Below are 27,265 nucleotides of genomic sequence, written 5' to 3'. Positions count from 1 at the left end.
CTCTCTCTCTCTCTCTCTCTCTCTCTCTCTCTCTCTCTCTCTCTCTCGTTTGTTTTGGGTAAAAGTATTTTCGATCACTTTTAATACAATGTTGAATCAATGTATTATCGCATCATAAGCCCATTATTTAGCAAAACGCCATCATTATCAACTTGAATTCAAGTTTGCTTGTGAGTGCATGGATGGACTGAAAATTACGCTTTCTTATGCGTAATCACTACAAACACATATACACAAACACAATTCAATCAATTAGTTTGCAGAAATCCCATAAAATTGAAAACTTGAATTGCAGTTTGCTTTGTGGTTGTGGTTGTTGTCGTCGTTGGTTATTTATATTTATTGACACTATTTTGGAAACTTGTATGCCTGATGTCGATTGTCGATCGTAAATGTGTTATAATCGGTCCGATACCAAAGTAGTTCACCAGACGAAAAAGTCTTACTGTGACTAATGTATTACGGAACCGTGTTCAGTGAACACATTCCATCCGGAGACACAACCAGTTGGTTGAACTGATTTCAACAATTTGACGGAAAACAACGATTGAATGACATTCGGGATTTGTTTAATCAAACTAAGCCACTGTTGCAGTTCTAAGCTTTGGCAAAATTTGCACATGGACAGTGTCCATTGGACACACACGCGCTGCACGCATCATTTTCCCAAACGAATGGTCAAGCTTCATATGTGGGAATCAGTTGCGCGTGAATATTTGATTGAAATTTAAAATAATAATCACAATTTAAAGGTAGGTATTCAAAGTGATGACTGTTCGGTGCGGTGCTGGTGCTTATGCAATGCTTATTATATTTGACTATCGTCTTCGTAAAGAGGATTGGAATTCACAGCCGAATTAACAGCATCCGCAGTAGACCGCCACACTCAGAGCGGTGTTATGCCATGTTCATAACCATTTTTAATTTATTTCATTCGGTTTGGTCGGTTGGTCCAACCAAACGCAGCCAAATATAAGGAAAATTGAAATCAAAAGACATCCAACCGATGTAAATCATTGTCGGAGTCAAAGACAGCATCAGCATCGTGAGCGATCGAAGGGAGAGTGAGAAAGAAAAATCAACACTCTCATGTGCACAGAATTTCAATAATAACAGTTATAATCATAATAATAAAAGAAAGTGAAACGCTAATTTTGTGTATTCACTTGAAATTATTTACTCATTGACTCGTATTTTCTTTCGTTTTTTTTTTCATTTTCTGTGTTGTATTTTGTATGTCTATCACTTGGTGCTCCTCTCGTGTTCACCTAAAATACAAATATGTGCCTCTCGCACAAATACATGCAGGTTCACCCTTTTTGTGCGGCCACCATCTCAATTATGTGTGTGTGTATAGTACCGGAATTTTTCGTAATCGATATATACACCGAAAATGTGCGTCTTTATTTATTTGTTTATTTGCTAGTGACCGATCATTAACCAAAAAATCAGTGTTACTCACACTTGATGCAAACCAATACACCTAGACATATCGTAAGCCCATCGGGCACGCTGACGCAGAAACAGAAGGAAGAAAAAAACAACAACAACAAACGCACACAACTGGAAACATTGTCGCATTGATACAGAAAACAAAAATACCAGTTTGTAATTTACAATTCGAATTCAGATGATGAACAAACTTTGGCGAGAGATGATGAACAAACAGTCGAAATAAAAAGGCACAACAAAAACAGCAATCCGAAATGAAAGAAAAGAAAAGCAACAATAAAATTAACCAAAAGAGAAAACGACATCTCGCATTGATTTGTGCGGTGTGTGTGTATGGCATGTGAACTTAAGGTAGCCGTTTTGCTGGCTACTGATGACTTGAATATCGAGTGTGCCAATAGACCCGGTTATAGCAAATTGGCAAGGGTCGAAACATGTTCATGACCATTTAATAATCGTTTTTTTTCTGGTTATTTGGCAAGCTATGAATGCCATTATATTCAACGAGACACTCTAATTGTTTCGGCAATTCACACACAACTATGAAATATGCTTGTGTATACAAGTTCAAGAGTGTGGATATCAATCGATCAACGGTGTGTTGACAGAAGAAGAAATAACTAACTATTCACTCGGAATTTCCGACGATGACAAAATGATAGATTTGATACTGGTCATAGCTGATTGGATCTTAATTCATCTCTATCAAAAATCCAAGGCAGAAAAAATACCATTAGAATGTCAAAAATTCCACAACGGATAAAACAAATTATAATTTTGCCGTTAGTGTAATCGTTTGTACGGAATCAAAAGAGTGAAAGAGAAAGAACTAACGAAAAAAAGACCATTATTATGATTGTTTTCGTTGATTGCGTGTGGCAAAGGAAATTTCCAATGTCGACAAAAAATGGGGAAACGCATAATTTGCAAAATAAAAGAACATATCATGACCGTATGTAAGCCGGTCACAAGATAATCGACCAAAAACACCACCAAACATTACAATCTCTAAGCCATTCAAAGCGAACGGTAAACGAAATCTCAGTAGGGCGTATCGATTCCCAATCACACCGATACGCATTCATCGCAAAAAGATGCTTTCGATGATTTTGACAAAACAATGGGAAAAATCAATCGGCCCGCTAGCTATACAGAGAAATGGTTTGATTTTGTGATTTCAAAAATTTCTCTTTGGAATATCGGCCAAAGGCTAGAAATAGGAATGCACGCCTGAAGCGTTTAACAGTAACCCGCCAAAAGAGAAAAATAAAGACGACATAACAAAAGCTCAGATGCCAATGATTAATGGAGCACACAGCTATTCAACGCATTTTACACCTAAACATCGTTTAACAGCATGATACATTAGCAAACAACCAAAACACATATCCACACACACACACACACACACACATTCATATATACAAAAATGTGTTATGTGAAATCTTTTTAGTTTTGTTTTTTTTTGTTAATCTTTATCATCATCGTTGTCATCTTCGTTGGTGTGCAAGTGCGAGAGCGCTTGTGTGCTCGTGTGCTCGTGTGACCGAGCTGTTGTACTCTTCAGCGCAATCATGGCTCGGAAATGTGTTTCAACAGAGATCGTCCAAGTCGCATATTTGTTTGCACCTATTTGATGAATTTGTAGCCGCCTATCTATTTTCATATGTGATCACATCATTTAAGAAATGATGAATGCGAAAACACCGAGCAACACATAGACCCAAGCACCATAGTCATTCCATATGTGTACATAAATATATTTTTTTTCTCTTTTCGGATGAATAATAGCTGTAGGTATGAATCTCGTTCATTGCCAGTTAGCGAACTATATTCAAAAATCGGTCAATCGATAATAAAATGTATATGGGCATTGTAAAAAGTAAAAGTTTTCTATTCTCTGCCTCAATTTGAACCTGTTGCTTCGGCCTAGTGCTCTCGAGACGTTGGATACATACCACACATTTCATCAACATTGATCGGTGATCAGCCGATCACTCATCGTTTTCTTCTTCTTCTTCTTCTTCTTCTTTCATTAATCACATAATGGTCAATCGTAAATGTGTCTAATCAAGATGACATGACAACACACTATCATACACACCGTGTGTTGGATTAAATGGACGGAAGAAAAGAAACAGTTGACTTTGGGTGAGTGAAAGAAGAAGAAAAAGACGACGACGATGACGACGATGAAAGAAGAAAAGAAAGAGAAGAGGCTAACGCATTTCGACTGATGTGCTTTTGTTGACCATTCGAGTATTTGGCAGCTTTTTCCACTGTCTCATCTCTCCTATTAATTTACAACAAAAGCAACTTACTAATGAAAGATTCAAATATTGCCGCAAGTAAAAACTACGGAGATTGTTCCGTTCATTCCCGCATGATAATTCGAATCATGCCATTATTGGATAATTTTTTTTTTCGTTCACTTCGGATCCGAAAGATATAAACCGAAAGAGGAAGAGAGAGAGAGAGAGAGAGAGAGAGAGAGAGAGAGAGAGAGAGAGAAAGAGAGACACAGAGAAATGAAGCAGATGAAGAGAGGCCCCGACAACCACAACCACAACAACAGCAACAATAAAAACAACAACAACGACGACGACGTCCAAAAAAGAAAGAAATCAAGTAGACAAAAACGTGCTGGTGTTGCACAGTTACGACAGAGAGAAAAGAAATAAATAACGCATGCGTATTTTTATGTGCGCAAAGAAAAATTTCCGTTGTATAAGCATAATTAAAGTTTCGATTGTTGTCATGGGTTGTTTTTCATCAAAAAGGAATGGGCCAAATCAAAATCAATATATGTGTGTACCATCGGAAAAGTGATCTTCATCATCGCCGCAAAGTGGACATGAATCGCCAAGAGGCGCACATAATACACACTCAATATGCACGACGAAACAAATCATTTTCATGATTGTCGAAAGGATTGTGACAAAAACAACAGCAGCAGCAACAAAAAGTTTCTATTCATTTGTTTCAATAGAATGATTTTCTCTTTCTCTTTCTCTTCCTCTCTGTCGTATCGAAGTAAAATTTACGAAAAAAAGGAGAAAGAGAAAAAAAATGAGCGTTGAGAAAACAAAGCGCGGCAAAAACCTGTTTAAAAATTCATTTTACTTTTTGGAATTTGTATATTGAGCAACGGCCACGACATTGTAACCAATCAATGATTAAGGAAAGGAAAAAAAACCAGTTAGCGAATAGAATTTTTCGCAAAATTGGCAATCTGCATATTATAGACGTACTAATCTAGAAAAAAATGTACAGTAGAAAAAAGAGCGCTCTATGCGGAATCAGAATCGATCGAAATATTACGACTTCTCTTTTTTGGGTGTTTTCACCTAGTCTGAGTAATGCTTTCTGACGCTATTGAAGCGTTTTGCTCACCAACATTTTCGCATATCAAAGCCAAAGTCTCAATTAGCATATTATTCTTAATAAATTTGATAGAGAAGTATCCAGTTGTTTCGATCGGACGTTTGGCGGTTCACCTTATGACAACTCAGACGAAACATGTTCAGCACATAATCTATTTTGCATTTTGAACTTTGAACAAAAAAATATTTTGTTTATTTCTGCCGTTTTTTTTTTCTCTCGCTCGCCAATATTCCGCAAATCGAAGATTCGGTTCCTCGCGCAAATTTCTGGTTAGAATCCGGTCTTGTCATTTTTTTTTTTATTCAAATCGAATCGCATTTCGGAAGGTAACATACGTGATGTTTACCAAATACACAAAATTTCTAGTCACCGACCCCGGAGGCAATGAAACGTTGGCATTTATGACAAAAATTGAAACTTCAGAGGATTTAGCATCTATTTCGTGATAAACATATATATATATATATACGCTTGGGTATGTGTATGTGTTTTTTATCAATGCACGAATATTAGCGTCTTTTCTATTCAGATAGTTCATATCTGATACTATTGTAACGGTTTCAAAATCAAAAGTTTAAATTCCGTAAAATTATTCACACCGAATTCATCTATATTTTATTCTCCTTTCTTTCACATTGACATTAATTAAATCAGGAAATTGTAAAAATAAAGTCATTGCTTACATTTAATGGAGATCAAAATAAGAATTTAATTACCTTATGTTTTTTTGTGTATGTGTGTGTCTTAAACAATCGATGGGAAGGTGAAATATGTAAATCAAAATCACTTTCACGAGCTCGGGAAAATTAAGCCAGTTTTTCCTTTAGCTACCAACACTTTTATCACACTTGATTTTTATATATTTACCGAGCAAAAAAAATCCTTTTTTCTTTCAAGTATTTACTTTTATTGTTAACGGAACAGTTAATTCACATTGATTTTTTCCGTTGGCTGAGTGTCTTTTAAAATTAAAAAAAAAAAAACAAACAAAAAATCACTGTCTCTTGATTATTTATCCGAAAAAAAAATAAACGAGAATTTCGTTGATTGTTCAGCACAGCAAAAAACGAATTGATATGAGTCAGTGGCAAAAGAAAGAAATTTTTAAAATAATTAACATTTCTTTTCGGAGGATTCGCTCAACACGAACTGACAATGCTGCGACATGTGCGTCACAAGACTAAAAGATAAAATTTAAAGCTACACTACCTGTGTCTAACACTTTCATTATATAATTAAACGCCCCACTACTGTATTGTTCGGTGCGATGGGTGAGCTTTAACTCTTGTATATTCGCATATTCGTATGCCGTGCCGCTCCATTCGTGTATGTTCTGTGTTGTGTAGCCTGTAGTCTGTGTGTTGTCGCAGTGCTTCTGCTTTGGTGTGTTTTTTTTCTCTCTCTCTTCTGTTTCGGTTATTTTCTTCGTTGTTTGGTCATATTTTGTTTACCCCGCTACCCGTACACAATCTACCGATCGTTCTCGCACGATTCTTATTGTACGATGATCTTTAGAACCACAAATTGGAGCGCTAAAATATAATTATTCGCCGAATAAAACAACAACAACAAAAATCAAATCAAAAATGCTATCATACGTACGAAATAATCGTTGTGTCCGGCCCAACACAAAACCATTTGCTGTTCCGTCTTTGAGCAAGACTTTTATTATGTTTTTATTTCAGCCGAATCGCCAGCACCGCCGTGTTCTTTAATCGTCAAGAATTTATTGGAGCTATAATTTAATTGTTGAAAATCACGAAAAGTGCCTTATTGTTAATTGCCTTAGACATGTTGATCGATTTAATTACCGAATGCATAAAATTGTTTAGAAAGGTAGACAATTTTGACGTTCACTCAAATGGTTATAACAACAACGACAGCAGAAAAAAAAATTACCGTTTGAATTCCCATCCAAAGTATAGACGCAGAAGTTCTGCGTCGTAAAACTCATTTTTCGCAATTCATATGATACACATGGAATTGTTGGTGTTGGGTTTCATCAAAGAAATTTGGCTTTTGTTTCTATCCAGTTAACCAAGTCATAAATCACCAACAACTCCCAACTTAATCCCATTTACATCGACATGGTGCTTTTATAATTGAATAAAACGAGCATTTTTAATTGAATTTTCAGTCTGTCGATTGAGAATCGACAAGCAAATGCATAATTAAATACAGTCGGATGCAATGTAACTTTGTGAACTGGTTCACGGAACTTCCATTAGTTCCGTATCAGTTGTTTGTTTATAAAAATGTTCTTGATCATTCGTACACAGTAAATACGCAAACGATACGATTAGTTTTCTAAATTTAGCGCCCCGTTCGAATTGCAAATTTTAAACTGGTCACCTTAATACGTCACAAGAGGGCTTTATTGAAATGCGCCAACATATTTTACAGTAGTGAAGTTGTTTTTTTCTCTCTATACGTACATATTTTCCAACTCAATTCTTTATTTTAAAAGTTGACCAGATTCTAGATTGTTTCAAAACAATCTCAATTTAAGGTGAACTCAACTTTTGAAAATCCTTACACTGGAATGACTTGAATACAATGCCATTTTCTTTTTATCATCAAGACAAAATCGATTGGTAGCATAATTCCAGTTTGGGTTACATCTAGCTAATGAATTGGTATTACGTTATATTACTTCGGTCGAATGGATGGAAATGATAGAAATGAAAAGGTTCCTGAACTTCTCACGTGCAATATTCATTTAACCTGTAAAATAGTCTGTGAGGTTATTCTTGTTCTTTAGTGTGATAAAAACCAAGACATAAACGTGAGGATATCGATAAATCAACGAATAAAAACGAGAAGAAAAGAAATCAAGATACAGGTTTGCGTCATCATGTCAATTTTGCGATTCCTGCACAAGAGACTGCATATTTTGACGACATTTCTCTTCGAATGGCCGAGATGAATAAAAGAAAATAGAATAATAAAAACGGGAAAAAAAGACATCGATCGTTCAGTTCTTTGCAAACTAACTAAAAATTCTTGAATATGTATTTGATTTTTTTTTATTGCCAAATATTTTGACGACATGGTCAAACCCAGAGATGGTTAGAAACTTTGGTGGATTAAATATTGTTGTAAAAACAAAATCGGAATTTCGGTGACTCGCATTCCAAAATTGATAGTTAATTGTATTGAATCCATTTGTTTAATAATTTTATAAATACCTGTTACAACCAGTTGCTTCGACGTCGCAATTGAAGAGCTTTCATTTCGAGTAACAAAATGTTATAATTTGGATTAAATGATGACTTTAGATGAGTTTATTATTTTCGAAGTCCATTGTATGGCTAACTGCGATTAATTGTGAATGTTATTTGTTGTTGAATGAAAGATTCACTACCAAAATAACGTCGGAACCGAATTTTGCATGTCATCATGGCATGCTGATCATTGCTGTAACCGGTATTTGTTGAAATATCATTTGAATATACAGAACTTCCCTCGTCTTCGATAGAAGCGAGTGGACGAGCGATCGGGCAAGCGAGTGATACTCGAGTTCAGTGATAGAAGTCAATGTAAGACAACAACCACAACCACAGCAATAAAATTGCAAATGTGTTCTTTTTCGCATACATTAGATAGCATCAAATATGTGACGTGTTTGAATGATAAAACGGTATTCATATTCATAAGATAAAGACCTCAATCGTTTTTTACAGTTTGATGGTGTTATTTTCGAAACGAAATTTCTCCAACTCTCCCCGACATATTTCTTTTACTAATTACATTTTACATAATTCAACCCGTTTACTTGGACCAATTGTAACAAATGTAAAATCCAACTGAAATTAAATAAATCAAAAAAACAATTCACGAATAAAAGCTTTTACTTAATTTCCGTACTCGCTCACCGTCGGAATTTGCCACAAGGTGGAGCCAGCAGCGGGTCCGTAAAATGTACGGACACAAGTGAAAGAAGTAGGAAAAAAAGTTTATGTCAATTCAGCGTTCAAGTGGGCAAAACAAAATTTGACATTTCAAATGATCGCTAGTAAAAATATGTCTGCAGTAAAAATGACGCAGCCATACTAAGTTACATTTTGTTTTTCTTCTGTTTGCTAAATATTTTGTTTTCGTTTTTTATTAGACAAATCAAATGTGATCAAACGATTCACTGTCATATTCTGTAAACGAGCATCGCAATTAAGTTTAATGTTACGAAATCATTTCCATGAAAACAATACACAAAAATTTCTACACAAAAAATTGACACCAATTTCTATGTGTTCTACACCACCACGGTGGTATATTTTTCTATTCAAGTCTAAACTAATCAAATGGATGCCAATAAATCGGAATTAGTTTTATCCAATTCGATGTTTGCCAGCGACGAGCAATTCTCCGAAGATGATTTGCTCGATACAAATTGTGGACAGGCCGTCACCTGGCTGAACGATGACGAAAACGAAAAATTAGAAATGTCAATCAATATCGATGCAACAAATATGTTTTTCAATCGTGTTGAATCAGCTGAAATTATTTACCAAGCTAAGAAAAAGACCTGCAAAATGATTGGTAAATATGTGATGGGCGATAAATTGGGCGAAGGTAAGATAAGAAGATGGAAAAAGTAACAATTTACTTGGTTTGACATTGACTAAATAATAATAATTCAATAAATGGTGTCATTCAATGTTCGATAACAGGCTCCTACGGTAAAGTCAAAGAAGTCTTAGATTCGGAAACATTATGCAGACGAGCCGTTAAGGTACACACATGGGAGATGGAAAAAAATCTAGAAATTAACAAAATTCATTTCACATTTCAAGATATTGACACAAAGAAAGCTCAAACGAATACCCAATGGTGAACAAAATGTTCGACGCGAGATTCAGTTGTTGCAGGTGTTGAGGCACAAGAATGTCGTGCAATTGCTCGATGTTTTATACAATGAAGAAAAGCAAAAAATGTATTTGGTGATGGAATACTGTGTTGGCCAGCTGCAGGTAAGCCACTCGATTACCGTGTGTTCAACGAATGATTGATTTGCATAGAGAGAGAGAGAGAGTCAGAGTTGTGTGTGTGTGTATGCATGTGGAGAATATGTGAATTTCAAACCGGTTTGTATATTCCATTGATTAGGAAATGCTCGACTCAGTGCCTGAAAAGAAAATGCCACTGTTCCAAGCCCATCGATACTTTCTCCAGCTATTAGACGGATTAGAATATTTGCATGGAAAGGGTGTCATTCACAAGGACATAAAACCAGGAAATCTGTTGATCACTCTTGACGATACACTGAAAATTTCCGATTTTGGCGTTGCAGAGGTGAGTTGACAATTGCATTTGCATGGCAATCAACGGTGGTTTTCTGCTGAATAGCCATACTTTGAATGATGTCATTGCAATGTTGATTTTTTAGGCACTATCGATGTTTGCTGAGGATGATACATGCTCAACTGGTCAAGGGTCACCAGCATTTCAACCGCCCGAGATTGCAAACGGCGATGAAACGTTTTCGGGATTCAAAGTCGACATCTGGAGCTCTGGCGTAACACTGTAAGAATGATTTTTTTCCATAATAAAAATGAGTTCGTTTCAATTTTGTCTAAATGGGAATTTTAACGTTTTAATGTAACCGATTCGAAGGTATAATATAACGACTGGACAATATCCATTCGAAGGCGACAATATTTATAGGCTGTTGGAGAATATTGGAAAGAATCAATGGAAGGCACCTGAATGGTTTCAAAAGTTTGATGCAAATTTAGCGAGTTTAATTCTCGGAATGCTTCAAGCAGACCCAAAAACTAGATTAACATTGGAAGAAGTGAAGCAGCACACGTAAGTCATACATTTATTCGCTATGTATGTAAATGTCGACATTTTTGGGCTAAAACCAAATTATTCCGTTCATTGATCCACAGATGGACAGTAAGCACACCGACAAAAGTGGGCAACCGAGTTTGGGTACCACCGTTAAAAAGCGATGAACTGAGAAGTTCAACTGTACTACCCTATTTAGATGCCTATCATTATGGCACTGACGAAATGGAACAGGATTATTACACCGAACACGATTTAACCGGTCAGTATGAGTGGACGAGAACGATAATAAAAACAAAAATAAATGCCTAAATTTCCATTTTTACAGCCAAACGAACGACATCTCCATCACATATTAAAGTTAATGCAACCAAACGAAGTTCTAAAAATAGGAAATTGTCAAAAAAATTATCATCATGTATTTCAGTAAGGAAAATAACCGGTTGTCGACCGTCATAGAAAGAATTAATTTCAAGGAAAAAAAAAAAAAAAATTTGATTCATTTGATTTATTCGATTTTTTTCTCACTTGTTATTCGTCAAATCAAAACTGAGTGCAGAATAAAATTTCCACACCTGCAAATGGTTTTAATTCAAAATGGAAAACAATCAAAAACAAAAAAACATACACATGCATGCATCGACATGAAATTCAGAAGAGCTGCTGCTATTGGAGGAAATAGTTGCATCCGTGATATGAAAATCGTGTATTATCGTTCATGAACTCTTCGGGGTGTTACAAATCAACGATTTGACGAGAAGTGTTTTGATTGTATTGTTGGTGCATTCATGCGAGTATAATTCGTTGCGACCAATTCGTTTTATCTACATTCCTCTAACCAACCATGAACCATACTGAAAACTCTTTAGAGAATTCTTCACTTCTCGGACTCTTGATTCCTTTCGAGTTTTCATGAATTTTGAATGTAATTTTCCGCACAAATTGTGATACAATTTTATTTGTTTTATTTTTTTATTTTAAAGAATCACGATTTTGTGTGTCTCGAGATGCAAATGAACTCCGTTCCTGAAATACGGTTCGTCTAAATCAAGTTTGTTCTTATAGCCTACAAGTTGTAGGCTTATGAAATTAAGAAAAAAAAATATTTCTTTCGTTTGCGATTTTAATAATTGTAACTGGATTTGCCCAATGTTTTATTCTCACAAGCTCAGCATGAGATATCGAACTGCTTGAAATACTTGAAAAAAAAAATAATGCGATTTAAAATGGTTTGAAGATTTTCTAGTCAAAAATTTTTTTTCTTTCGTTCAATATGTGAAAAAATTAAACAAACAAACAAACAAGAGAAAAACAACAATATAATAGAAGTTTTAAAGATTTATATAAATTGAAATTTATTGAAATATATTTTTTTAATTATTTTTGTTTTACACACTTAAAAAATAAAAAAAAAATACATCTAATAAAATACACTAATTTGTTGTTATTATGCAATTGAAGCGCCAATTTACATAAAATAAATGGCTTGCTTAGGTCGATGATTCTTCGGGCGCAACAAACATATAATAATAAAGCATTCCAAGTTTGGATAATTTCCGTTGCATGATATTTCGCAGTGGATCTATGAATTGTGGGAAAATTGTTGATGTGCTTGGATCTTTCCAATGTAAACCTATAAAAACACATTTGAAAACGGTTGATTAAAACCAAACAAATCAATAGTACCAATTGTGTAGTTATTTCGTTAAAAAAATATACAATTTCAGAGTGAATAATTACCATTTGGCGCTACTTTGTACGGCATCGGCGATGGAATGTTTTCTTTCATATAGTTCCACACGCATTCCTTCAGCACAACGACAATTTCGAACGGCTCAAAATGTTCAATAACAACATGAAGATATGCCAGCGGACCGGATAATAGTTGTCCCATTGCCATAATTTCGAGCATATTTTTCGTAACTTTGAACATTTCATAGTTATTCTCAACGGTCTGATTGTGTAAAACTGATTTGGCCCGCCATTGATGCAATAGCGTGGCACAAATCGCCCTGAGAAGCACTGACGCAAAACACAACGATGGCCGATGATTTGATATCAGTGCCAATATTGACCATAAAACGGGCGCATTTTTAAATGTTCGCCGAATATGTAGGTCGCGTTCCATTGTGATTTTTGAAAATTCCTCATCTGGCCACGGTAAACCGTTGTACATTACATCGAGCGAAATCATTTCCACGAGCAACAATGAAATTGATGTAAATCCATTGATACTCTTTGCGATATCCTAATTCGAAAGTAAAACAAAAGGAAAATTAAAAAAAAAGATTTGGTTAAATAAAATAAAGATCAAAGCACATACTTCTTGTTTGCAGCAAGCGATAATGGCCCTGAGTAGCATATTTCGTATGTCGGCGTCCGGTGGTGATGCTTCTTTTGTGGGAAATTTCAAACCTTGTCCAATGATGCCGGCATGCAACGACGACCGAATATTGTTGAGTGTGTTGTTTTGTGTTTGGTTCATTTTGAGCAGCAAACGGTCGTCGCGACGTTTGTTCTGCACACTCTTATCGAAGTCAATATCAAGATGAACGCCAAATAAATTACCATATGAATATAAGGCACCCTCTAAAAGTTCACGCAGCGCCGTTACTCTCGAATATCTGCGACCCGTACACTGACGTGTCAGCAATGAATAAACTCGTTCAATGGCAATTTGACGACACTCCATATCTGTGAATTGGCCATTGGATTTATTAGGCACATGCCATTCACACTTTGTTGAAAATCAATTCCGATTTTGACTTTTTCATCGATATTCAATACATACCAGTTTCAGTGAGGCTCCAGAAGAAGTACTTAACAATTAATTCGGCCCATTTGATGGATTTATCCACGGCCAATGGCTGGTCTTTCTTTCCAATTTCCAGAATATCAAATAGGCTCATCACCGCATGGATGTGTTGCTTGTAAGTCAGTGTGTATTTGTAGCATCTTTCTTTTCGATTCAGTCGCGACTCAACGGTTTTTATCTTTTTCGTCACTGGTTCGTCAGCCGTTTCACACGACAGCAGCTGTGATGCATTTATGAATGATACGTACTCCATTGCCTTTGTTAAGTACCGTTTGGCGATTTCCATCAGCGTGGCATCACAATGCGTTAACGTTTTTGTCAGCGGAGATTCTTTAAAGTGAACCGAACTACCGTGTTTTTCCAGACTACATGAAAACAATCAACAAATTAGTTCGAACCAAATGGATGTAAATCCAAATGAAATTGCTTACCGCACAAGGAATAATAAATTTTGTAACACATTCAGATTACGGTCGATACTTTCGTCCTCCATTTTGAATTCGTCAATTAATAACCGTTCGAGTGCTATGGTTACACCAGGCTTAAGGCCAACATTTTCGTTTGTGAAATTCGCGCCGGATATAAGGCGAATGAGTGCTTCGATGGGATTTGTGTTTTCGGAATGGTTGGCATAGGACAGCAGCTCCGTCACCGAATGATGGTAAATGTGCGTCGATTGACCAGATGCCAACAGTATCAATCGGATTGCGGTTTGTCGTTTGATCAGTGATTTTGATACACTCGTCGAGATCAAGAGATCTTGTGAATTTTGTTCAAGAACATCGGACAGTATGGGGCACACACGGTTATCATTAACTAATGTAAATATCTCTTGCAACACGGACTCAAGCAGATTTTGACACCATGTACTTTGTTCGGCTATTTCGGCAATAGTTAGCAACACTTTTGTGGCACCCTTTCGAATGCGCAGCAACAGAGCAGTCAACGATGGCATTATGTCTGTTACATTAAAATTCGATGGCCATAGTTTGATTTGCTCGCTCAACGCTGGAACGAACTTATCATCGTCTGTAAAATGGGTCATTTTAAAATATTAGCCATTCAGATTGGTAGCCATTATTAGAAGCAACGTCAAAGGTATGTAAAACTTACAAATTTCAAGGAAGACAGAGACCATTTGCTGTAGAATCACATCCGATTTTCCGGCCAATGTGAAAAAGTATGGAATTGTATTCACCAACTGATTGTTTTGAGGCTTTTCGTACAGGGTATTCTGTCAAATTGATGAATTTGTGAATGAGTTGGTATGAGTGATGAATCAATTTTTTTGAATTTTCACACATTAACATTACCTTCACCATTTCGTTGAGTACGACTTTTAGTTGCACATCTTGGACGAATGCCAAGTATGATAAAATACCGATTTCAGTGTCAAGCCCAAATCCATCTGTTTGTAACTTCAGTCCACAGTTTAGAACTCTGTGAAGAAAAGCGCAACAATTTTTAATGAAAAATAATTTCGAAATGTTTTAAATAAAAAAACCACAATTGTTGCTGGCTAACCTGTTAATGATTTTCTGTGGGAAGCAGCTACCGAGCCGAGCGACGACCCAGTCAAAGCTGGATGGATTCTGCATGTAGGCGCCAAGTAAAAATTCAATAAAACTTTCTTCTTCACTTGGATTGACTTTCTCGAAACAGGAAACGGTTACGGCCAGTAGGCATCTCATGGCACTCGATGCCAACCAAAGGTTACACGTTGACGCAATGTCTGAATAAAATTAAGAACAATCACATTGTTATTTGACCACTTTTGCTTTTGCATGGGGATTTTTAACGGAACCAATGCATTTTAAACGAATGTCAAAATCATTTTGGCAGTTTTGCAAGAATTATGTAACAATTTATGCATTTGATGGCACTGCAGCGGTATAGCACGCATGACAACTACTCGTATTGTGTATAAATGTGGGTTACATGTGCATATGTATCAAACGAATTGCAAACATCCCATCTATGCAGATGTTTTTTTTTAGTTGTTGTTGTTTAGTTTCACTGTTATTGCATATAGCATGAATCGAATCGAGTGATTTATTGTTCTTCCTTTTGAATTGGCAAACCAAATGAAAAACAAAAACAAAAACTACAATAACCGTTCTAGTTTTATGTTAACATAGAGTCTGTCTTAGTTTCAATTAACATAATCAATTTAGGGTATAGTTGTGATTTCTAGCGGTTTCGCAATGCATTTCTGTGATAACGTTGGTTTTCCTTTGGGAAAGTTCGAAATCAAAGTGCAATTTAGTGAACAACAATCAATCAAATAATCAAAAGAAATATGTAGAAAAAAAAGTTCGTTAGACATAAAATTAGCAAATTATAATCATAGTGACAAAGTAGGCCGAAGATTTCACATATCAATGGAATTGAACATGGAATGGTGTGTAGAATTGTGTAAGATTGATTCACGTTCAATATATTTTTCACTCGGCCACAGTAACAAATTTAATTTATTTTTGTGTATTGCTTTTGTCTGCCACCGATATAACTCGTTCAAAAACACCTAATTCAACTTACCTCTGTTATCGGATCGTTTGTATTTCTTTGACAAAACGCCAAGTGTTTTAATGCTCCATGTCGAAATATACGGTACCCATGCATGTTGCCCTTGATTTATTAGTGTTTCCAATACATCCTGAACTTCAGCAACTGTACTGTCATATGAAGCAACGAGATTTGAATCCTTTTGCTGATTAAAAGAAGAAAAAAAAAACACATTTCAATTCACGTGCCCTTTGAATTTCCCCGAATGGATTTAATGGTGCTCTTCTCATCTAATCATTCACTAACCTCGATCAATTTCACATAACCGGCAACCGATGCATCGAAAAATATCGTAAAGTATTCGAAGACGGCATCTTTTGACGCGGGTAAATTGTGCAGTAAATTCAAGCCACAATGTACTAAATGCGATAAACCAGATGGGCTGATTGATGTTGCCGTTGTTGCACCGTTCACAAAATATTCCAATTCCTTTAAAATTGGTTGTTTTGCCATTTTCGCGTATTTTGTGTACACTTATACGGGATAAATCGCGTTGTAATTGGTGCGTTGTTTTTTTTATGATTTCATTCGGAACGTCAAATGACAATCAACTGACAGTTTGAAAGCAACATGTAGAAAAATGCGTGAGTGCGTTCAAAACCATTCATTTTTGAGATAGACCAAAAACTGTTTGTTGTCGTTTCGGACAACACTTTTATCTCGGATGCGACTCGCATGCTATTTGTGTTCCGTTATGATGGAAATTTATATCTGAATAAATATAATTTGATGAATCGGTGTTAGGCAATTATAAGAGCTGAAGAAAAATGTTTTTTTTTTTCGAATTGAAAATATTTCCCATAATCATACTATTTAACGAATAGTTCAATAATATCGTTTGTAGTTGATCTGAAAGGCAAATCGATGCATTATTGTAGCAATCCATCAAAAGTGGTTTGGCTGCATATATTATTTCCAATTGAACGATTACATTTCGGACAATCAAGTGCATTCAAATTTTGTTCTGTTCTATTTTTGAGTTTCATAGCCGTTTGATCAGTTGAAATGTACTAATGACATAGCTCGTCGAAGTCTATAAACGAATGCACATATAATAATGCATGTAAATTGATTTATAATGACTTCATTTTGCTCCCGCTTCGTTTTAAGTATATTTTAAACAGGTCGGCATATTTTTTTTAAGACGTGATAATTCGCATTTTTGCAGTGAAAATTCTAGTTTAACCAGATCACTTCTTGATATCAGTACCATATACAATGTAAGTTAATTAGAAAGCAGAAGACCTTGGAATAAATGCCTATTCATAAGTCAATCTTTGGGTCCGATCAATGTGATACCAACGTTCACTTTGTGCATATGACATTTCACGAAAAGAAAGTGTTTTTTTTCCCCTTCAACATTTCGTTTCGTTCATTGCTTTATATTTTAATTGTGTATTTCATTCAAATGATTCCAATAAGAAATTACCAGACCTTGACGACTAAATTGACGAAGACAATATTTTTGTTTTGTTATAAACACATGTGTGTTTGCGAAGAAAAAAAACAGCTGAATTCGACGATAGCATATAAAAAGCGACTGAGCAAATATCCTGAAATCATTGAAACCTGAAAAATTTAATTGTTCACACGACGTTAAAACCAACTAAATCTTTAAATTAATACTTATCCTTTGCTTGAGTAATTCTTAACCAAAAATATAGCAGATATGAATTAATTTTTTCTTCTCAAACCACAACACAAACAAAGAAAGAAAAAACCGAGCTATATTCAGAGAATTTGAATTGCGGTTTTTGTGTTGATGCAAAAGATAAGCGTAAATCGTTTATTGGAATATAGCCGAAAGAGCGAGACACAACCGTCATTTTGCGCCACTTAAAACTCATGAACGACGCATATTGTGGACCATAAATCAAAGCCACTTAAAGCAACAAGAGTAAACATCATCATCAAATGCGAGTACACAATATTTTATGTTACAATAGATGAACCTCTGAAATGATTTGTTACATCACCTCAAGCTAAAAAAAAAGAAGAGCCAAACAGAAGAAGAATATATTTGATGGTCGATTCGTTGATCTTTTTCAAAAGAGGTGTTAATTGAAACGTACACTTTTGGAATTAGTCGCTCGTGCTTTTGCGTTACGGCGACGACTGTTGCGAATGTCTGATCGAAATTCACAAATGCATGTGAACTTGAAATAAGATCCGTTCTAGATAATGCTATAATAAATTGTGTCAATACGTGATCACAATCGCCACCAAATACTAATGATATTTCAACATCTCACCACAGTACTTAGATGCGCGCGTTCGTGATTTTATGGGACATCGTTTGGAGAGGTTGTGAAAATACTCTAATTACTTCATATATGTGTATATATATTTAATAACGAACACAATTGCTGTATGCACATTTAATGGTTCTGACATACTAGAATATAAGTATCATTTCGTTTTTATTACGCAATATTTGTTTGTTGTGTATATGTCTACTAGAAACCGAATCTCAGTTACATCATCGATGTGATTATTATAGACTACTTCATTATAAAAGAAATGGAAATTTGGGTTCCACATACATCGCAACGACCCATCGATCGACTCTTATTTTCGCACGAGCTTGTACAAAATCGTAATTTTGCCATTTTTTCTTCTTTTCATTTCTGTTCTACAAAGCGGAACACAAGAATAAATTGCACACAACGGAAGTAAACTTTTAAAGGTCGATCAATGATTCGGTGCTATATGAGTACACATGTTACAAAAAGAATTTAATCTATTAACAATCGTACAATGAAAAAAAAACGAATTGCATTATCATCATTTCAATTTCATCTACTTAATAATAACACCATTTAATTTTGATCATGTGTCATAAAATTATGTTTCCATGAACTTGAACATTTTATCCCTCATGCTGCATATGTTTTGATATCCTACTTACAAGTAAATTGTTCATTGCTGACAAATACAATAAAAGAACAGTTTGCCATAGTGTGTGAATCTAATTTTATCGATTATTTTTGTATGTGAAGTTAAAACAGTCCACATTATAAATAATTTGTTTTCATTCTTTTTCTTTTCTTCGGTCGTCTACTTATTATCTTCATTCTTTTTTTTTGCATTTTCTTATGTGGTTTTTCTCTACTTCTTTGAATTTTATTTTGAAAACATTTTTGTCGTCCACTGTACTAGTTAAATTAGCTTTGTTTTTTGTCTAAGTCTTTATTTTTGCTGTTTTCATTGTTGTTGCTATCGTTGTTGTTGTTGTCATTCAGAGCTTTTTGTTTTGCCTTTTCACATTTGACGCCTTCGTCTCCTTTGTATGATTTTTGGTAGAAATTGTTGAACAAAAAGTAGAAGAAGATAGCATTTGGCATTGTGAAACAGACTGACCATCTTGGGTAGCCACAGTCATTCCACAACAATTGGGATGAGTGCAAGAAAGCCATGCAGAATTGGATCTATTCGGTCATAACATTCGGATCAAAGTGCAAACACGGCAAAGAAATTCCAAACATAAGAAAAAAGAAAGAAAGAAAAAAATAATTTTTCTGAAATTAGCAAAAAATTCAAAGTTCAATGTCAAAATTTCGATTTTATTCCAGCCGTGCGTGGGCCGAACCCATTAGTTAGCAGCTAAGCAATAGCTCCAGGCTTTTTAGACGATATCTTTCTTTTTTCGGATTATTTGATTTGGTCATTCGCCAAAAATGGTTCAATAGATAAACGACAAATTATATGTTCGCTACACAAACATCGGCGACATTATTGATCAAATGCTTCAATAAGAAATGTGTGTTTTGTTTTAACGGAGCATCCCAACAGAAAGTAAATGAGTACACATTCGATTCGTGATTTTACTCACCATTTGCATCGATGTGATGTGTTTCTTCCACCAGAGGTATTTTTGCATTTGTGGTCCGAGCGCCGACAACAAGTAGTAAGCATACATAATAATATGTACGAATGAGTTAATAGTACCTGAAAATGGTTAAACATCATTTTTAGTTATACCGCGTTTGTCCATATAAGACATTTTGAACCAAAAGAATAAAAACAACAAAAATAATATTCGACATCCTAGTTTCTATCTCGAATTCTATATGTCGCCTCAATCCAATCGTTAATCGAGCTAGAAACGAGTTTTGAGCTTGACATTATTGGTTAGCTTATACAATGTTCCTAATTTAAGTTCTGATGTGTCCAAAAAATCAAACACATATGAATGATCACAGAAATAATAATAAAGAAAAAAAAATAACAAAGAACCCAATAAAATCATATACTATTTCCACAACACTTACCAATGAATGTTCCGTGTCCGCCTGGATAGTATTTGGTAGCACCCCATGAAATCATTGGCATTACGGTGTGATGGTACAAGTGCAAAAATGAGATTTGTCGCTCCTTTTTACGCACCACAAAGAATACGGTATCCAAAAGTTCGGAAATTTTGGCCAAGAAGTAAAGATAAACACCACGTGCCTCCTGTTTTTTTTTTTGTTTCGTTGGGGAATTTGGTATTTTTTTTTGTCGAGGGAGAGAGAGAAAAAAGAGAGAAATCATATTAAGAATGATGGCAGTCAAAGATATTTTGTGGGCAATTTATTATCGATTCAACGACGTCAAGCAAATAGCATTTTTAAAAGAGGTTATTCCGTGTTATTTTTGAGCATATTATCACATATTTTGACTTTCAAGCAGCCAACCAAACGCGATAGATGGTCAGCTACGGCTGACGCTCGTTATCCAGATAATTTGCGTGCGGTGAACGCATATAGAACGCTCCGCTGACATTCCGTTTTTGTGACGTGCGATCCATCCAAATTCATGATAGAACCCATGAATTTGTTTGGATACCACGTCACAAAGTCAGAAAAATTATGGATTCTATCATGAATTTGGATGGATCGCACGTCACAAAAACGGAATGTCTGTCCCGGTATTCTGGAACACAATCCGCAAAAATAATGCGGAATTATTCCGAGAGATCAATTGTATTTTGGAAGGTGGTATCCAAACGTTATATGTGGATTTGTCTCTTTTTCATTGATTGGACGTTTGGATACCACCTTTCAAAGTACAATTGATCGCTCGGCGGCAACGGAGCGGAGCGTTCTATATGCGTTCACCGCACGCAAATTATCTGGATAACGAGCGTCAGCCGTAGCTGACCATCTATCTCGTTTGGTTGGCTGCTTTCAAGTGATACCAGAAGTAATAAAAACCACACCGATTGAATTCGCATCAAGAATATTGTCTTCGATAATATAATTCATGTTAAATTATTATTATTTTCATTGATGTCCACAGGGGAAATTACCGAACCGTCTGGCCGGTCATCAATAACAATCGGTTCAAATTTATTTCTCTATGTTTCTGCCTATTTCTGTCTGCATGACAACATTTCAAATGGATCGTGATTTTAGCACGAAAATCCGGTAATTGGGATACAATATATTGAAACTTGTTCGCCGATTGACTCAAAACATTTCGCATAAAATATCGCAATCAATAAATTACAAAATGATAATAATGCTCTGAATATTAATGATATTCGAATGAATTCAAAGAAAAAAATATTCCATTGTCATCTATTCATTCTTTCGTTGGAAAATGATTTAAATTAAACTACATACCCGGATACCATCTGGTCCAGTTGAGGTGTTCACCGGCTGACATTTCCAACTGTAATGATTAAACCATCCATGGAATGCGCCCTGAAACAACCAACCGAAAGAATAATAAGAACTTGGCCTTGAACTTTCTTTCGAAAATTTACAGCATAAAGTGTTCTCGACTCTGAATAACGTCAAAGAAGCATTTCAAATGAAATGAAGAGAAATAAACAAAAAAAAAAACAAAACCAAATCTATTGGATTGCCGATTAATTACCTCGTAGAAAATGTAGATGCTAACAATCACTTGAATGAAATTGTACACGAGGAGGGTTCGTTCCAATTTGAATGGTTTTCGGTTGGCCATGTATCGTGGACCCCATGACAGTACAAAGTATAAATAGGCGGCTAGGATGGTGAGACCGGGCACAGGTGATGAAATCAGTGGCCAATCATTGGTCCGTGTATCTAGATTATGGCGAATAATTGGTAAATTGGCATGAGTAAAAAGGTCAATTACAAGTGTCTGGTTCCTGGTCGCAAAATGTATTTCTCACTTCGGTTCTTGCTCCACGTTATTTTCATTTTATTTTGGGGAAACACGCGCGCACAACAATGTGCAATGATTGAAGTTTAATGACCAGTAACAAATTAAAACAAAACACACCTCTAACACACACACACACAGACACAAGATCATCAAGGAAATTATTTTTTTTATTCACACTCGTTTCTTTTATGATTTTGTATCAAGTGAAAAATGTCATCAAGCTAATTACCTGCCAAGTCGGTGAATATGTAGTTGTAATACTCCATAAATTTGTTATCGTAGAGTGCCATTTCTGTAGATTTTTTTGATTTTGTTGTTGCCCCGTAGCGTTTGTACTTCGAAAGAAAAACGAAGTGGTTGATTGTCTTGGCTGAACTGAATTGATGCGATTGCTCGAATTCACTTCACACTAATGAATTGATCTGGTAAAGATGAACGTCACTGTAGCACAGTCTTCGGCTGCAAACCGGATATAATGAAGAAAAAAAAAAGAATCTGCAAAAAGACACACATTTAGAAATTTCGACACACACGAAAAAAAAAATACACACATTTTGGATAACCAATGAGAAATTAAGCGGTGAGAATCAATAATACGAATGAGAAAAGTGAAAAAAAAACACAAAAAGCAACGCACGACAACCTTCCGTTCTATGGAAATCAAGTTTTATGGTTCATCTCTAGTCACTATGATTTGCAACTTTTCTTAGAGCTTTTATTATTGATAGATTATGTATGTTTTTTTTTTCAGTTTACGGTCATTCCTATCAAAATCCCATGTCGATCGATCGGTTTTTTTTCTCTCCCAATATATCGAACTGAATTTGAATATGCGATGAGAAATATGGCAACGAAAATTGCGAAACAAACGAACGATTGACCGAAACCCGGAGAGAAGAAGAGAAAAAAAAGAGTAATAATCTGTGAGTTATTTTGATATGTGGTTGCAACAGGTCTTCATAGCAACAACAATAGTTCAAGTGTGAACAAACAGACATTGGTCGCCGCCGCCGACAACAACGATGATGATGATGATGATTTTTGATGATTGACCATTCCACGTGCATAGCACCTCATAATAAACAACATACATATTTCGGTATTGCGAAAACGCCTAAATCAATTTGGAGAGAATTTTTCGTGGTTTTCTTCTTCTTCTTTTTTCTTCGAAGAGATTTCACAGTTGAATGATCGTCGCTTAATTCTAGATGTAAATATGGGTAGAGATGTAGCTCTCATACTAGAAAACGATTAGCTAATATCTGGTGCTTGCGTTATGTCTCTTATGGTCGTTGCTGTTGTTAGTTTGATATCTCGTTTTTTATGCAAATCAGCCGAGCAAAAGAGACGGCGGTGTCTAATTTCTTTTTCTATGTTTGGCTTGTTGAAACAAGAAGAGGAAAAAACAGAGAGATAACAAATGGAAGCCGAATTTTATCATACACACATAAACACACACATACACACACACAATAATCGAAAGCAAAAAGCGGAGAATTCGAAATGTGTATGGTGCAGAGTGTGCAGAGCAGTTCAGAGCACCAGCGCGATTTTCGATAGATTACAGATTAATTCGATTAAAATAGTTCAAATTAAATGGCATGTGGTTCGTTACGTCTTAGAGACGTTGGGCTCTTGCTTCGTTTTGTTATTTTATGATCACTTCTTTTCCATCTGAATGTATGATATGTTGTTATGTGATATGTAACCTTTCGAATTGACCATGTATCATCGGCCCATTGATGCGATGGTCATTAGATAAAGAAAACCCGGTTAGCAAGTGGATAACAATGAATACACGCATTTTTATCGAACACACAAAATTTTACTTTATTTCCGCAATCGATGCTCGTGTGTAGCCGACCGCACTCATTCAATCATTCCAATCGGTACATATGCCCGTGAATAAGTTTCCCGGTTTGATCTTTGGTCGAATGAAGAAGACGTGAGGTGAAGCGCACGTACACTAACACACACACACAACAACAACAACAAAAACTAATAATAATCAAACCGTTTACGCAAACGAAATGCCTGATATTTCACAGTAGAAATAAACGCGGAGAAAAAAATATATGCGCGAATGAGCTTTTTATTTACATGATTTTGGTAGCTGTTGATGTGATTGTGGCCGAACATTACGCCATACAAGCAGTAAATTGGTGTAACATTGCTTATTGACTGCCTCTTTCTCTCTCACTTTAAGAAGAAAAAGTAAAATGAAAAGAAGCACCAATTTTTGTACCGAAAAAAAGCACACACACACACTTCATTTTTAATATACACAAAAGAGCGATTAGTAGTAGCGTTGCGAGCAAATACATTTCAATCGTGTCTATGAAGATCAATACGTATACGGGCATAAGCTGTTTTTCTTCTCGTTTGTTGTTGCTACCATTGCTATTGCGGCGGCTGCATAATTTTCTTGTTTTGTTATTCAGAAACTTGAGCAATGGTAATGGATTTTTTTGAAATTTGACGAGTTTTTTCTCTCTCTACCTTCTTCTTTTCTTCGATCTTCAGCTTTGTTTCGTTTTCAAAATGTATGAACTTTTGCCCAAGTTTGTTCATGTGTATTGAACATTTCACAAAAACAAAATACATTTATTTGTGGCTATAACTCAATGCATATATGCCAAAGCGAGGGAAGAAGAAGAAGAAACCCCGAAAAAAATTCCACAAATGAAGAAACTCAAAATCTTTGGTAAGTAATTGATGAAATTTAAGTTGTTGTTACCTTGCCGATTACAATTAAAATCAAAGGTTTCATGCACAAACGATAAATACTATGTACAAATTTGAACGGTGCTCGTGATCGCATTGAATTGTGTTAAAGGCAAAAAAAATGCGAATTGATATGCGGCGACCGGAGTAGAAAGAAGGGAAAAGAAAACAGAAAAAATAAACCATTTCTAACCCGATTGAAGGATTAAATGATTGATGCATTGCACAACAAATTAGCACATTATGCTAAACAAAGATCCGATAAATGGTTCAGCGGGCTCGAACGCAATACAAGTGCCCGTGCACGCGTTTGGAAGTGTGACACATTCGAAAGCACTATCACGAATGCATGTGATTCATGAGTGTGTGTGTGTGTGTGCTGGTTGGTTGGATGCTATATGGGGAGGATTCATTTGGCGGCACATACGTACGCTCCGTTTTCGGCACGGCTCTTATTTTTGATAGTGAACACAGTGTTGTGTTTTTATGTGTGTGGAAAAACCGAAAACGAATACGTTACTATTTAAATAATGATGCGAGAAACACGGACATACAATCAAGTAAAAAGTGTAACGAAATAATGGCTATGAATAAATCTTAAAATATTCAAGGTTTTTCGACATCGTACATGCATTCATCAACACTTGGACGCCGTGCGCATGGTGTTGTTTTGTACACAAATACACCCAGAATAATAGTAATATTTGTAAGGCTAATGAGTATTAACAAAATATTATTATCGCCACTATATACTGGTGCGTACCCACACACACACACACACATACACGGAGGTCCAGCTGCTAATAAACTTTTCACATTTCACATGTGAGCTGTAAAAATGGTTGAAAATGCAAGCAGACAAGAAAGAAGGAAAAACCGAAGAAAAAACATTATGGGAATTACTTGCGAAATACGCTACATATTTCTCGTTTTGCCTACAAGATTTCTATTATCTAATGCAAAGTACTGAATACCACAAAACAATAACATGAACAACTAACCGACAAATTTTTGTGCACCATACACACAAATTCACTTATTATGGCTCTGAGATTTTGGTTTTTGTGTTTGGCTCTGGCTTTTGGACTCGAATGAACATCAGCTCGATTGGAAAAGAAATACATGATTATATGCGCACGACACCTTGTTGGTATATGACATTTGCATACAAAATTCGGCCAAACCATAAATAATCATCATCATCACTATCAAAACGCAGACGCGCAAATTTCGTAATTGATCTGAATTAGTGCAACTGGATTGAACAAAAAAAAAACGATTGAAAATCTCTGCTAAATACAGCGTCCGAAGAAATTCCATTGAACCAGTTTGAACGATGTAACTGGATTTTTGCGGAAATTATTGGACATAGGATCTGGTGAACTTGTTGACCGATCTGAAAACCAGAAAAATTCAAGTAAATGAAGCAGATGACACAATTACAACTGACACGACACCACGTCATGATATCCATCGATCGCCGTTGATTCGTTCACCTTTGTTCTATTTACAAAATAAATCATATTGTGTGTATTTAAACGCCGCGTCACCATGACAATTCCATTCAATAGTTTCAATTGAGTCACTAATCATTACAAACAAGTAATTCCTTTCTTGGATTATATACAACGAATCACACTCTCTTTCTTCTTCCGCTAACTATCACCGGCAATGAATTTCCCAATGTGAACCAGATTTTGATTTTAAAATCTTTTTTTTCTCTTCTTAATTTTGATACACAATTTGTCGAATCGATTTAGGATTCGTTAAATCTATTAGAAAATACAAATGATGCAAACCTTTCGAACTTGTCAAACAAAATACACTTTTCACCAATCGTAAAAGAAAACTTATGAAATCTTCAAACTGGAATTCTTTGAAATTTTCTCACTTTTATGTTTAGATTGTAATTTTTGTCTTTGTTTTTGTCTTGAATACTCGATTTTGGTCAACTATTTTTTGTTTGGTATTTGTTTCAATTGATAGTTTAATCAAAAGAAAAAAAAATTCAACCAAAAAGCGAAAGATTTGTGTGTTTTTTTTTTAGAAAATCATGATAACCTACTAATTTGCGACTGAATTTCGCCAATTTTAATAATCAACTAAATTTGAAATCGAACTTTTTTGTATAACATGAGCTTTGTGCTGACCTTGCCATCAGTGCTGCTGCTCATATCTAGCTCATTCACACTAAGATTCCATGTGTATCTGCGATATATTCGTATCATATGCGTGATGGCCATAGCTCAGGTGGGGGATGGGATACCCATTGCCTATGTGTGCTTGAGAGTGAGCCCATATATGCCGCTGTCTCGCCTTTAGGTACTGAAATATTTGATTTGATTGCATATCTACATGTTACTCGGTGCTATTGCTTTCGTTGATCGCACGTTGCGGCGC

The 27,265-nt window shown here is 35.5% G+C and overlaps 4 protein-coding genes across 5 annotated transcripts in view; 1 reads left to right on the top strand and 3 right to left on the bottom strand.

Moving 5' to 3' along the window:
- Positions 1-6,166, bottom strand: part of LOC129577965 (elongation of very long chain fatty acids protein 7) — a 19,159-nt gene extending 12,993 nt beyond the window's left edge. Inside the window, exon 1 of the mRNA XM_055465882.1 lies at positions 5,553-6,166. The gene's annotated coding sequence lies outside the window, so the exon portion shown is untranslated. The remainder of the gene's footprint in view (positions 1-5,552) is intronic.
- A 2,628-nt stretch (positions 6,167-8,794) lies between these two features.
- Positions 8,795-12,057, top strand: LOC129577958 (serine/threonine-protein kinase STK11). 2 transcript variants are annotated; one of them, XM_055465854.1, is made up of 9 exons: positions 8,851-8,986; positions 9,124-9,408; positions 9,507-9,568; positions 9,630-9,806; positions 9,943-10,128; positions 10,223-10,359; positions 10,450-10,644; positions 10,728-10,888; positions 10,955-12,057. In XM_055465854.1, exons 2-9 carry the CDS (start codon positions 9,138-9,140, stop codon positions 11,083-11,085), a joined length of 1,320 nt encoding a protein of 439 aa, XP_055321829.1. In that variant the 5' UTR covers positions 8,851-8,986; positions 9,124-9,137; the 3' UTR covers positions 11,086-12,057. The 2 variants fall into 2 exon arrangements, with proteins under 2 accessions (XP_055321828.1, XP_055321829.1); XM_055465853.1 differs by having other exon boundaries at positions 8,795-9,408.
- LOC129577955 (integrator complex subunit 5) lies at positions 11,956-16,567 on the bottom strand. Its single transcript, XM_055465845.1, has 10 exons — positions 16,253-16,567; positions 15,980-16,151; positions 14,966-15,173; positions 14,755-14,881; positions 14,555-14,675; positions 13,873-14,470; positions 13,418-13,806; positions 12,950-13,320; positions 12,367-12,874; positions 11,956-12,259 (listed from the first exon to the last, which is right to left on the bottom strand). Exons 1-10 carry the CDS (start codon positions 16,457-16,459, stop codon positions 12,117-12,119), a joined length of 2,844 nt encoding a protein of 947 aa, XP_055321820.1. The 5' UTR covers positions 16,460-16,567; the 3' UTR covers positions 11,956-12,116.
- Positions 16,568-18,328: 1,761 nt separating this feature from the next.
- On the bottom strand, positions 18,329-27,064 carry LOC129577967 (elongation of very long chain fatty acids protein AAEL008004-like). The gene is made up of 7 exons (XM_055465887.1): positions 26,665-27,064; positions 22,371-22,636; positions 21,869-22,059; positions 21,613-21,693; positions 20,278-20,461; positions 19,839-19,954; positions 18,329-19,434 (listed from the first exon to the last, which is right to left on the bottom strand). The coding sequence occupies exons 2-7, from the start codon at positions 22,429-22,431 to the stop codon at positions 19,171-19,173; spliced, it is 897 nt and encodes a 298-aa protein (XP_055321862.1). The 5' UTR covers positions 22,432-22,636; positions 26,665-27,064; the 3' UTR covers positions 18,329-19,170.
- Between the last annotated feature and the right edge of the window lie 201 nt (positions 27,065-27,265).

This window comes from Sitodiplosis mosellana, unplaced genomic scaffold (genome assembly GCF_009176505.1).
Source record: "Sitodiplosis mosellana isolate CC-2019 unplaced genomic scaffold, AAFC_SMos_1.0 Smas_scaffold_6226, whole genome shotgun sequence".
Lineage (NCBI taxonomy): Eukaryota > Metazoa > Arthropoda > Insecta > Diptera > Cecidomyiidae > Sitodiplosis > Sitodiplosis mosellana.
This window is presented reverse-complemented; position numbering and strand designations above follow the sequence as displayed.